This window comes from Lathyrus oleraceus, chromosome 6 (genome assembly GCF_024323335.1).
Source record: "Lathyrus oleraceus cultivar Zhongwan6 chromosome 6, CAAS_Psat_ZW6_1.0, whole genome shotgun sequence".
NCBI lineage: Eukaryota > Viridiplantae > Streptophyta > Magnoliopsida > Fabales > Fabaceae > Lathyrus > Lathyrus oleraceus.
Genome location: NC_066584.1, coordinates 444,175,908 through 444,189,824, shown reverse-complemented (window position 1 = coordinate 444,189,824; position 13,917 = coordinate 444,175,908). Strand labels below are relative to the sequence as shown.

Genomic DNA, 13,917 nt, shown 5'->3' with positions numbered 1-13,917 from the left:
GCCAATAAAACTATAGGCAAATAAATACAAGTTAGAGATCATGACTAGTAAGCCAAGCTCCACAAACTTGTCATGCCAAAACAAAAGGGGAAGGGCCTTGTATGGACTTTAGGTTTTTTGTTTGACCAAGAAGCAACCTATCTTGGACACAAAACAACTCACTTGATCTTGGATCAAGTTGAGTTTGGTTTGGATCAAAGAAGGTTAAACCTCTCATTTGTCAAGACCAACCATAAGACATATTAACTCATTGGCCAAATGATGAAAAGAATGGGATGAAGATGAAATGGATGGAAAGAGAATTCAAGTATCAAACTCAATTTGTCAAAAGTAGACCAAATCATCATTAATCAATGTCAAACAGAAAAGAAATGAAGATTACAAGTCAACAAGTCAACCATATTTTTTTGGTATTTTTGAATTAAAAATAAATGCAAAAATAAAATAAACAAAATATGGTCAAACCTCAAATTTAATTCAAATCAACTTCGACAAGTCCAATTAAATTCTCATAGGTCTAATATGGTCAAACAAACTTTGACAAATTTTCTCAATAATTTTTGAAATCAGAAACTATTTAAAAACAATTAAAAATAATGAAAAATAACACAAAATGAATTAAAATCTCAAATAAATCCCAAATCAAATAAGAAATTGATGAGACTATTTTTCATTAACCTATCATGATCCATATGTGTTAGGAAAATATTTTTGGATTTTTTGAATATCAAAAAGTAATTAAAAATGAATTAAAACTATTAAAAATCAACTAATTCACAAAAAATATTAAATAAAGTCATAAAAATAATTAAAAATCAAAATATGAAACTAGATTTTTCAAGAATTTTTTTGGCATTGGTCTCATATTTTTGTGACTTCAAATATAATATTTATGAATTTTTGAAAATAAAAGGAATTAACTGAAATTAAAAGAAAATAAGAAAAATAGAAAAATTCAGCGCCATCAGATCATTTCATTAATTGACGTGGCAAGGCATCATGGGCTCAAGGGCGCGGATACAAGGTACACGTGAGTCAAGCGCGCAACACATTGCATTAAAACAAGTCAACACATGTAATGACCAAGATTAAAACGTTTAGGCACAATCCAATGGCTGGGACTCAAACACGTGGAGAGGGGGGTGGTGGAAACCACCATCTTCACCGGCGATCTAACCATTTCTGGCCACCACGTGCAGGAAAATAAATTGCAATGAAAATGAAATGTAAGGACATCAAAATGAAGCCTATGTGATGTACATCACCACTGTAACCATGGATCATCCTCATCATTCCTATTTAGAGAAAAATGTGAGCTTGAAAATCATGGTGTGTCAACTGAAATGGCGTGATTTGCAAAATTAAGACCACCACTGGCCTGCCTCAAGTGAGAGGACTTTAGAAAACAACACAAACCAAAGAAAATCACATTGTATTGCAAGATCTAAATCAAAAGAGTTTGAGGTTCTACCTCTGAAATGAAGCTTCAAACAGCACGAATCCTTCAAGATCTTGATCTGCTTTTGCTCTGGAAGTGTGATGGAGATGATAGGTTAAGGAATTGAGCTTTGAAAATCAACTAATGATGTTGAATTTCAAGCTTGAAAGAGAAAGAGAAAATTGAAAATTCCTTTAGTGAGGGTTGGGATTTCAATTCAGCAGCAATTCAGATCTTCAACTATTGGCTATAATTATATTTATTTTTCCAAATACTTTTAGAATTTGTTATGATAATAATACAGAAATAAAAAATTAGTTTTTAAATTAAAAAGATGTTAATGTTATAATACAAAATCTAAAACTAATATTTTGAAAAAATATTAATTTATGTAAAAATCTACTTTACGTAAAATTTAAAATTAAAAAATTATGAAATATAGCGAAAATTCATATATGATTTTATTAAGATATTCATTTTATATATTATTAAAATAATGGTTGAATATTATAAATAAATGAATTGTCAGATATTATATTTTATTCAATCAAAATTAAAATAAAGTAAGATATTATTTTATTATTATCAAAAGTTTTAACTTAATATTATTATTATTATTAAGAGAGTGAGGAAAGGCTAAGTAGTACTCATAAATATAATAATAATTATTATTATTATTATTAGTATTATTATTATTATTATTATTATTATTTTAACATAATAAATAATAATAGTAATTATTATTATTATTATTATTATAATTATTTAGCATTGGAGTAACATCTTTTAAATTATTCTGGTCGGACCCCGCTCATCAAAAGTATTATTTTTAGAACTCTAAATTATTTATTGCAGTGTGTGCCTTTACCTAAAGGTGTCATTAGGAGAATTGAGACAATGTGTCAAACCTTTTTGTTGACAAGTACTAGCAGTATTTCAAGAAAGAGCATGATGATATCTTGAAGTCGAGTGTGCACCCCTAAAAAGTCTGATGATATCTTGAAGTCGGGTGTGCACCCCTAAAAAGCATGATGATATCTTGAAGTCGAGTGTGCACCCCTAAAAATCAAATGTTGTTGCCATTCAGGAGGGGAACAAATCATGTCTCATCAAGCTGTTGTGGAACCTTAGCAAGAAAGAAGATAGTTTATGGGTCAAGTGGGTTCATGTTTACTATGTTTAAGAAGACGATATCATGACTATGCCTATTATAAAGGTAGTTGCTCATGGATGTTGAAGAACTTCGTGAAGCATAGGGAGGAGGTGGAGGTTATGAGACAATGGAAAGAGCTCAAGGTTTCTCAAAAGTTTCGCAACAAGAAGTTTTATTATGGGTTAACTGAGCAACATGATCAAGTGCCTTGGAGGAAGGTATTTTTTTAATAATAATGTTAGACCTTGCGCGTGTTTCATTTTATGGCTTGTGTGTTATGATCGTATAGTAACAAAAGAAAGACTTATGAGGTTTAATATGATACAAGATAACAACTGCAACTTCTATGGCAATGTTGAGACATTGGATCACCTATTTTTTATTGCAGAAAGTTGATGAAGAATATTTGGCGGGAGGTGTTACATTGGTTGAACATTGAACTCAAAATTTGAATCAAGAGTTGAAGTGGATAATACATGTGAGCAAAGAGCAAGCATTGGAGAGGAAAAATCCTCAAGATAGCCTTTATGGAAACTGTGTATCTTTACGGAAACTGTGTATGTGTATGAGTGTGTATGATGTTTGAAACTTAGAAATGAGATAATGTATTGTAATAGTGAGCAAAGAGGAAATAGTGATTGAAATACAAAGATGGAAGAAAAGATAGTTGATATTATTGTTTATAGGGTTTGGATGAAACCTCACCTTAGAAAGCATGTGACTCATCTCCTAATGAGTTAGTTTTTTTAGGTATGATTTAAGTTATTAGCTTGACCTTATGGGTCGCTTTATATATATATATATATATATATATATATATATAATATATAATATATATATAATATATATATATTATATATATATATATATATATATATATATATATAGATATATATATATATATATATATATATAATATATTATAAATATAATATATATATATATATATTAAAAGAATAATAATGCATAATTATAATTTTGGTCCCTTATTTCATCATATTCGCGAAATTGATCATCTATTTTAAATTTAAACAGTTTTGTCTCCTCTCATACTTTTGCCCTTAAAATTAAAGATGTTTCAATTTTTTAAATAATAAATTTCTTGTAAAACATGACAAATCAACGTATATAAACTTATTATTAAACACTCTCTCTCTCTCTCTCCTTCTCTATCTCTCTCTCTCTCTCTTCTCCTCTCTCTCTCTCTCTCTCTCTCTCTCTCTCTCTCTCTCTCTCTCTCTCTCTCTCTCTCTCTCTCTCTCCGTCTCTTAGTCTCTCTCTCTCTCTCTCTCTTCTCTCTCTCTATCTCTCTCTCTCTCTCTCTCTCTCTCTCTCTCTCTCTTCTCCTCTCTCTCTCTCTCTCTCTCTCTCTCTACTCTGCTATATATATATAAGTTAAACAATGAATATTTCATCAAATTTTTATGAAAAAATATGAAATAGACCAAAACTGTTTGAATTTAAAAGAGAAGGTTTAATTTCGTGAATAAGATAAAATTAAAGAATCAAAACAGTAACTTAGCCTAATAATTATTATTCTTATTATTATAGTACCTCCACGCTCAAATTATTATTATATTTCAATAGTTGACCAAAAGATTTTTTTTAAAATAACCACAATTTTCAAAATAAATTCCAAAATAACCATTTTTTCAAAATAACCACCTTTTAAAACAGATGCGTCAGATGAATTGGCGCATCCATTGTCCATCATGAGGAGGCGCCAAGGCCTATGGTGCCTGTATTGGAAGCCTTATGAGGAGGCGACAATGCCTATGGTGAGTTCATTTTTGCTCATGAGGAGTCGCCAATGCCTACGGCGCCTACATGTCTTGACATGTCAAACACCTAGCCTCCTGGATCATGCATTTTCTATCTCCTCTTTATAAATACCTCGCCCTGTATGCAATATTTTTCACACAAATCTTCCCTACAACCATATTTTCTTTCATTCAACTCCACTCTCCTTCAAGTTTTTAAGTTTTAACCATGTCTAAATACATTCACAAGCGAAATGCCGATTTAATATTTTACATCGTTGCGTCTCCGATAAAAAATCGACTTTGGAATATATATTCGTTTGAACGTCTTAATCGGACGTTGAATAGTTGGTTAGATGGGGAAATTGGAGATGATGAAAGGATTAGAAGAATCCAATGGTTTGTGTCCACATTCAACCAAAATGGAGAAGTGCGTGAATTAGTGGATATTAAGACTGACCGAGACGTTCATAGGATGATGCATTACATGTTCAAAATTGTTTTGATGGTTGTAATTGCATAGTTATTGTATTGTAGTTGTTTTAATTGTTTGTGTTGTTGTTTATGTAATGGTATTTTCTTCACAAACTTATAATATGAAATAAATTTAGTTTTTCATATATTGAAACAGAGGTACATGTGAATTGATCTGGTTGTGCTCGTTCCAATACTAGAACAGTTAGTACGATTGTGACCTGGCTGACGACATGAACTACATAATCTAACCATTTTGTTCGTCGTATCCATTTTGGTTCGAATGCGGGTGTTGTCTAGGCGACCCTTTTTCTTCCTTTGTATAACTTCGTTGTGCCAGACGATGTCCCCTTGATATTCTGGCCAGTAATCCTCTTTTGCTACTACGGAAAAACTAATTTTATAAACATTTGATAGGCTGGTGACTTTGTAAACGTCAGATGGCAAGTAGGATGGACCCCTTCGAACCTTTGAACATGCCGCAATGACATAGGAGTAGGGCGTACAAAAGGCTTGGAACTTTCCATAGTCTCACCAACCTCTATCTAGTTCAACTTTGTATTGTCCCATCAACATGCCCTCGTTGCAATCCATGGACTCGGCAACACTATACAAACCTTTAGTGCAGTCAAGCATCGTGAACACATGTGTGTTTGCTTTGGCAGCTTCATTTCTAATGAATTTCATTGAAGCATCACTGAACAACTTCCCAGATTACAACACTAAACTCCATTTGGAACGTCTAGTCTCAAACAACGCCCCTAGCCTAAAATATGTTGCCTGCACCAAAGCGGTTATAGGTAGGTTACGAATGCCTTTGAAGACAGAGTTCATTGATTCCACAAGATTTGTTGTCATATGGCCCCAACGTTGACCGTTGTCGTATGCCTTAGTCCACTTCTCCAATGGAATACTGTCGATCCACCATAATGCATCTGTGTTTGACAATCTTATTTATTCGTGGTAGTGTTTGAAAGAAGGTTCTGATAATGCGTAACATGCATTGACAACCTTTTTCCGCAACGTCTTGTCTTTGATTTCCCGCATGAAATTCTGAGCAATATGTCTAATATAGAAGACATGCATCTAAGGAGGATCTTGCCAGTCATTATCAATGTTATTATATGCACTGGTGAATGAAGGGTGTCTGTCGGAGATCAAACATAAGTTAGGCTGTGGTGCAACGTGCAATCGAAGATTTCTTAGGAAAAAACTCCATCCCTGAGCAGCCTCCCCTTCAACAAGGGAAAAGGCGATTGGAAAAATGTTGTTGTTGTCATCTTGTGCCACTTCCATTAGTAACATTCCTTTGTATTTCCCGTACAACCATGTACCATCAATTTGTATAATAGGTTTACAGAAAGAAAAACCTATGATGCATGGTTGATACGCCCAGAACAGGCGGTGGAATATTCCATTTCCAATAGCATACGTCCCATCTTGTGTATACGCAGGCAATGTTTCCAACTTGACAATAGTCCCAGGAGCATACTATTTTAGAGCCAATAGGTATTTTGGAAGTTGTTTGTAAGACTCCTCCCAATTGCCAAACACTTTTTCAACAACCTTTGTCCTAACTATCCATGCCTTCCTATATGATGGAGTGTACCGGTACTCTTCCCTAATATACGATATTATTCTACTCACCTTTAACGACGGATTATCGCCAACGACAGACAATATTTCATCACATATTAGCTGAGAGCTTAGTTTCCGATGATCTTGCATTGGGTTTGTCAGCATGCATGTGTTAACTGGACCATTGATCCAATCTCCCAAGAATCGCTCATCTTCCGGTACGAAGCTGACAACCTAAAAAGGCAATGCTCATTCGAATAATAAATTTTGTATCTCAATGCATTAATTCTATCAACTCTGAAATCAGCTGATAGTTCCATGTGAATATTTTTAATGGCTTTTACACAATCCTCTTTTGTGCAAAATGTGCCTCCTTGTTTCACAGATCCTTACATTTGCACATAAGGGTTATACCATATATTTGATGAAGGTTCATCGGAACCCAAATTCAACCTTGTCATGTGTTAAGGTGGACAGTATACATGACTAGCTGGTAATGGCTTCTCTTCCTCATCAGCGTTCACCATTGAATCAACCAAGATCTCAGCTTCTTCTTCATCATCATCTGCCACATTCACCTTAGTTTGTTCGTCATCAGTTTCACAAAACACTTGTGACTGATCAATGAACTGAGACACTTGTTGTTGTTGTGGTAATATATACAAATTTATATCATTGTACCCAGATTGTTCGTGACTGAGAAATATATGCTGAACATCGTCATCATCTCGAATCTTCTTTTGATAAAACTTCACCTGGTTTTCTGCAAACCAAATCGGATTTTTATAGATGATTTGGCCAACAGGACTGCACTGTAATTTCTTTTCTATTCTTTGTTTCAGATGTGAAAAATTTGATCGTCGATTTATTGTAAACCAAGTTACCTCTGTGTTGCGAAAACAAAAACCAAATAATTGATGCTCAAATATTTCATCTTAGATATGGGCACTGATCATGTAATGTTATGAGGAAGATATTTTTTTAAATTTAACTTTCTTTTCTATACTGAAATTGAATGCATTGATATGTTATTCAAATGCACTCAAATAGAGTAAACGTTGAATGCATTGATCACACAATTCATCTGCACAGACTTGACCATGCAGAGACAAGAACATACAAGGAATACATGCAGAGACAAGAACGCACAATGCATGTGCCTGCTAGACTAGAATCTTTGCACACAAGGAATCTCACAAGAGAATCTTTGTCTAATAGTCCAAAAGGCGCTTATTCCCTAGGCGTATAAAGCAACCTAGGCGCCAAGACCATGGGTGCCCCTTCATGAAAAATAAACATAGGCGCCAAGACCAAGGGTGCCTCTTCATTGCATGTGAATATTCACATGCAGGCGCCGGGACCATGAGCGCCTCTTCCTTGCATCTGAATATTCACATGCATGTGCCTAAGGCTATGGCTACTCTACACTTTGCCATGCATGCATCCAATCACATGATGCGTAGGTTGCAAACCTAGCAAGACTCTCTCATCTATAAATAGGCTTCAACTCACAACATCAAATTATCTGCAACACTAATCATCTACACCATTTCTTTACCACACTCTTTTTCTGTCTGTTTCAAGCTCTGTAACACTCAACCTCTGCAGCATTGTGTCTCTGTTGACTATGGGTGATGAACACAGAGGAACAATCGAGAATATCTCGACATTTGTATGTTATCACTCTCTTTTTACTTATTTCATATATCTTTCTTATCTATGTTTGTATTATATATTACTTCTTCTTATTGTATTTCTTACTTATGTGTTATTAGGACCCAAAGTGTTTTCGATGCCGTGTACATGAATATGTACCCCACGATCCTTTGATAGAGCCATATATTAGAGGATGTAGATTTGGAAATCTCCTCAACATAGTCTTGTACTCGGTGGATTACAAATTCATTCTTACTTTTTTGGAGAGATAGAGACCTGAGACCCACACATTTCACCTTCCTTTCGGTGAGTATACCGTCACACTTGAGGATGTATACATGTTTTTGGGTCTCCGTATATATGGTAAGGCAGTGAATGGTAGAGTAAACCAGGACAACTCTATCTGCAACGAATTATTAGGTGTCCCTTTGTGTGACGACCAAACTGATGAGAGTGATCCGGTCAAGCTAAGGGAGAAGGTATAAATTTAAAATATCTTAAACAATATTATGTGAGTATAATATTGTTTGAAGAATCAACTGAGTACGAAAAAATAATTAAAGATCGGTATTATATTATGATTTCATTTGTTAATTTTTTATTTCCAGAAAGTACAGGTAATTCAGTAAATATTATATATTTACCGTTGTTACGCAACATTAATAAGGTAAGCGCATATAGTTGAGATTCAGCTGTGTTGGCTCATCTATATAGTGCAATGTGTAAAAATACAAAAAAAAATACTTGTACATTTTTTTCATGTGCGTATTTGCTACAAGCATGGGGTTGGTCAAGAATGTCGTCACTCGCCCCGATAAACGAGAACTCATTCATGTTCCCGTTTGCAACAAAATAAGTTTAACACTTTACCATTTAATTAATTATACTTTATTTTACAATTAACTGCAAATAATATTTTTCAATTTTTTTTTATCTAGGTGGTCAGTAAGGGGGATGAACTACAATAGGTGTCTGAAACACGCTATAGTAGTTTATCGCAATCTATTGGACCACATTGGACCAGACGATGTAATACTCCTACATAACTCTATTTTAATTTAAAAATGCTTATCAAATTATTTATCATCTAATCGTGTCGTATTGTTGTACAGTTTATCTGAATGTCATATCTGGGTCTTGATCATCAGGTGAACCATGACGATGCTGCAGTTTGGACAACAAAGACACCAATGATTCGGTTCACTACTGTGGAAATGCACCAGAGTGACCGGGTAAAACTGCAGTTCAGCATGCAACAACAGATTCCAGAACCTCCGACATGTTTGGGAGATTGGCATCAAAAAAGAATTGATGCCCAATGGGATTATTCCAACTGGAGAGACTTTGCAAAAGAGATGTGTTGTCAATGGAGGAATCGACGACAACACATCTTAAACGAACCAGTCATCCATGGTGCAAGACCAACTCAACAATGTATGGCATGGTTTAAGTCGGTGACAACCCAACAATTTGTGTCTGAGCTACGGTATTTGATAGATCCACGCCAACTAGCTTCGTCATCGTACGCCCAATAACAAGTCCCCATCCAACACCAATGTCAAACCACCCAAATCCAACAACCAACCTCACACCATCAACCTACCACATACACCCAACAACCAAACACCCAACTTCACAACCCATTCATGCCATCCACCCAACAACCAAACACTCAATGTCGCAATCCATTCATGCCACCCACCCAACCACAAAACCAAGAATCAAACCCTACCCACCAACAACCATACGCATTAACCACAACCGTCTAAAGCCTAGAGGATTCATATGGGTCACTTTATCGTAGCCCCCCCCCCCCCCCATCAATGACCACTCAAACATCCCATCACCAAAATACACAATCATTGTTTAACTATAGTACATCCCAGGAACCATTGCTTCGTTTCCAAAACGATTCAATGTTCCAATTTGGGCAACTATACCGTTCACAATCCACCCAACCCCATTGACCTAACTACGATGACATGGGCACCGAACTCCATTACAGAAGCGTCGTTGGCCAGAGCCCCCCGAATATCGGGAATAAATGACGACACATCTATCAAATACCGCTGGAACTTCCGCTGGACCTTCACACTAGCCATCATTCGACCAGGTAAGCATGCAAAGACCCCAAACACCTCAGGAAAATCGTGGGAGACCTCGAAGACAAACTAACGCACCTGGATGTGGAACAGGGGAACGTTTCGATCGGACCGGTCATTAAATTTTTGTCAATCCCGTGTAACATTTATTATATCATGAATAAAAAAAATTAAAAACAAATAATACAAGGGTGTGTGCGTCAGATGAATTGGCGCATACACCATATGCAATAAGCAGGCGCCATAGGCATTGACGCCTCCTCATGAGGCAATGCATGTGCCACTAAAAGTGGCGCCTCCTCTTTAGGGAGAATGGATGCGTCAGTTCATCTGGCGCATCTGTTTTTAAAGATGGTTATTTTGGAAAAAAAATTTAAAAAAATAATTATTTTAGAATTTATTTTGAAAATTATGGTTATTTTAAAATAAAATTCTGACCAAAGAGTATTTTAATTAAGATTTTGAAAAGTAAAGGTCTAATATTGCCTTTCATAAATATCTAGTTTTTTTAATATTATAAATATCATGATTAAATAGAAAAGACTTTTCTTCGTATATTATAAATTACAATTATTAAAAAAACTTATAATTATTATATTTGTTAAATTTTGATTTTAATTGAAAATTTTAAATTTAAAAACGAATAAGTAGTGTTTTTAAGAACATTTTATTAGAAGATAAGGTGCTAATACTTTTTCTAAATTGAGATAAAACTATATTAGATTTTCAGTATTTTTCATAAACAGATTAAAGAGGTGTGATTTGACGCGTTCACGTTCCGGTCACGTAGCCAAGCTTCTCTATTTAAACAAGACTAAGATCAGACGATTTTGATTTTAAAATTAGTATTCTTTTAATTATGCAAAAAACAATGTTTTTTTCTTTTGGACTGTATAATTCAGATCCACCGGTTTAAATGCATCAAAAAATTAACTGAATTTTCATCGAGAAAAAAAAACTTATCATTGAGCCAGAGGGAGTAGTTTATAACAGACTAAATATTATTTATATCATTCATTCCTTTATGAAAGAAAACAACCTTTTCTTTCCTAACAATACCACTATATAATAGTGTTAATGTTTAAATACATCAAAAGACACTACTCTTAAATGAACAAGTCTTGAACTGAACATTTTCAATAGGCAATTTGTCACTTGGATAAGGACAATCCGATTTATCTTTCTTCACTGGCAGCAATTCACAAGGCTGAGGAGTCACATTGCTTGAAACTCCGGCAACATCAGTACAATTCCATGGAAGTTTCTTCTTTGACCTTTGCTCACTCATCTCAATACTCACATTAGAAAGACATATTCCAGTAAAAGGGTCATTAGAAATTCCTTCAAGTTTACCTGCAAATGTCACATTCTTAGCAGTAACGTCTCTATAATTTATTCCACTAACTTTAGGCAGTGCCTTTGGATCAAAATCTTTATCAGGGTGTTGTCCGTAAGTCCCTGTCATCCAAAACACATATTTCATTGTATTCAATTTCATTCCTTTAACAAATATATCCTTCACAAACCCGCCTCTACCGATAGCGGTTTTGACTCTAACCGCTGATTCTGTTGAGATAGCAGTTATGTCTTCTGCTCTTACATCTTGGATTCCACCTGACATTTCACTCCCTAACGCTATCATAGCACTATCAGGCGATATACATGTTAACCTTCTTATGATTATATGTTGAGACGGCTTTCCAACTTTGATTCCGTACTGATCCCATCCACTTTTTATCGCAATACAATCGTCACCAGATACAATGTAGTTGTCTTCGATCCTAACGTTTGTTGACGAATCTGTTAAGAAAAATTATCATTTCGTCGCGCTCTTTTTGTCATCAAAAGTTGATGAAATTATGCATATAATGAAGAAAAAATATTTTACCTGGATTTATTCCATCTGTGTTTGGAGAGTCCACCGGGGCAAGAATGGTGAGTCCGTTTACGATTATGTTGCTGACGAAATAGAGAGATTTATCAGAATAATGAAATACTATAGCGCCTTAACGTTGTGAAAAATCGAAAATGGTGTTTCATCAAACCTGCTATAAATTGGATGGACAAACCATGTTGGAGAGTTTATCAAAGTGAGATGTGATATCTGTATTTGATCAGAGTACATGAGTTCAATCATGTATGGCCTAGTAAGTTTCAATTGATCTGACTTAAACTTTTTCCACCAAGAAGATCCTTGTCCATCAATTGTTCCATTGTTACCTTACGAACAATTTCCAATAGGTTAAATTAAAAATTAACTTCCACATTTTAACATAAACTTTATAATCTTTAATAACGGTGTAAATAGTTACCAGTTATTATAACATCAGTGAGGTGAGTTCCGAAAATGAGACTACTAAACCTTCCAGCAGGTGCATCTCTTCCTCTTCCGTAAGACGGTAATACCGGAAGTTCAGGCCATTCTGATTCATCCTGTGTATATATGTATCATGAAAATTAAAGTACTCTTTTATTGATTATAAAATTTTGAGATATAAGAATATAAAAGTATATACATACCTGAGATGCGAGAATGACAGCGTCTTTTTGGAGAAAAAGAGTGAAATGGCTAGTGAGATTGAAGCTTCCGGTTAACCATTTACCTGGTGGAACAATGAGTTGTGCACCACCATCATTTGAATATTGGCTAAGTTTTGAAATTGCTGAATTGAAAGCCTTTGTGTTAGAGGTTTTGCCATCACCAACAGCACCAAAATCTGTCAAAACTGCACTGTGTTTTCTGCAATTGATGGCAGGGTAATCAAAGCTAGCCAGTTTAGAATTTTGTATTCTGGATTCTGCTAGTGATCCCAATATCACAGCTACAGATATCACACAAAGAACCTGCAAAAAAAAGAAATAGTAATAATAATAAGAAGAGGAGGAACAACTAAAAAATGTTTAAGCAACATAAAACTATGCACAGAAAATTACATAGGAATTTTGGAGTAATGGACTCTTCATGATATGATGAAACATTTCAGGTGTTGAGAAAACACAAACATATGGTCGATATTTATAGAGAAGATTATTACTTAAAGTAATATTTAAAATGTCCATATTTGAATTTTTATTTCTTTGACTGAAATGTCCATCTTGATAAAATTTAAAAATATTTTATTTGAAGTAATATTTTTTGACTAAAAAAAATGACTGAATAATTATTAAGATTTTGTTTTGGGAATTGCAATGGAAATTGAAATAACACACTGTATTTACTAAAAAAAATACTATATATATTAAAGCATCTTATTTTCCAATAATATAATCTAAATTTTTTTTATTATATGTCGTTTTAAATTTTTCACACGTATTAAAAAATATAATTAATTTTGAATGACAAAGAAAAATGAAGAGTGATATTAATAAATTGTTTTTATTAACAATGTTGAAAAGATAAATTCAAAAAATTGAAAGAACATATATTAGTAAATACTTAAAAATATAAAAGAAAAGTTATTAATAATAATTCTTTGGCAATGTTAAACAAATGTAAAACGACGTATATTTTGATATAATTTTTTAAAAAATAATTAATAACAAAAAATAGAAAAATACTTAAATTTTCAACTTTAACCAAAATATTATATAAATATGAAATCACTTTGACTAATAAGTTTAATTAAAAAATGCATTGCGGTTATATTTTTCATCTAATAGTTTGTCGGCCTAAATTTTACGTTTAAAAAATTAATAAATAAGATGCCGCAAATTTAAATACATATATATCTGACGTCGGATATTCCTGTTAAACTA

At 33.8% G+C, this 13,917-nt stretch overlaps 1 protein-coding gene across 2 annotated transcripts in view; it reads right to left on the bottom strand.

The window, feature by feature from the left end:
- Positions 1-11,141: 11,141 nt before the first annotated feature.
- The window catches only part of LOC127097180 (probable polygalacturonase), a 15,382-nt gene continuing 12,606 nt past the window's right edge, over positions 11,142-13,917 (bottom strand). The window contains exons 1-6 of one of the 2 annotated variants that reach the window (XM_051035689.1): positions 13,096-13,158; positions 12,682-13,005; positions 12,474-12,594; positions 12,207-12,381; positions 12,050-12,120; positions 11,142-11,961 (exon numbers count right to left, since the gene is read on the bottom strand). In XM_051035689.1, the coding sequence (XP_050891646.1) occupies positions 11,252-11,961; positions 12,050-12,120; positions 12,207-12,381; positions 12,474-12,594; positions 12,682-13,005; positions 13,096-13,140 (1,446 nt within the window). In that variant the 5' untranslated portion in view covers positions 13,141-13,158 and the 3' untranslated portion in view covers positions 11,142-11,251. Of the gene's footprint in view, positions 11,962-12,049; positions 12,121-12,206; positions 12,382-12,473; positions 12,595-12,681; positions 13,006-13,095; positions 13,159-13,917 lie in introns of those variants that run through there. The other variant, XM_051035690.1, reaches the window with a different exon arrangement.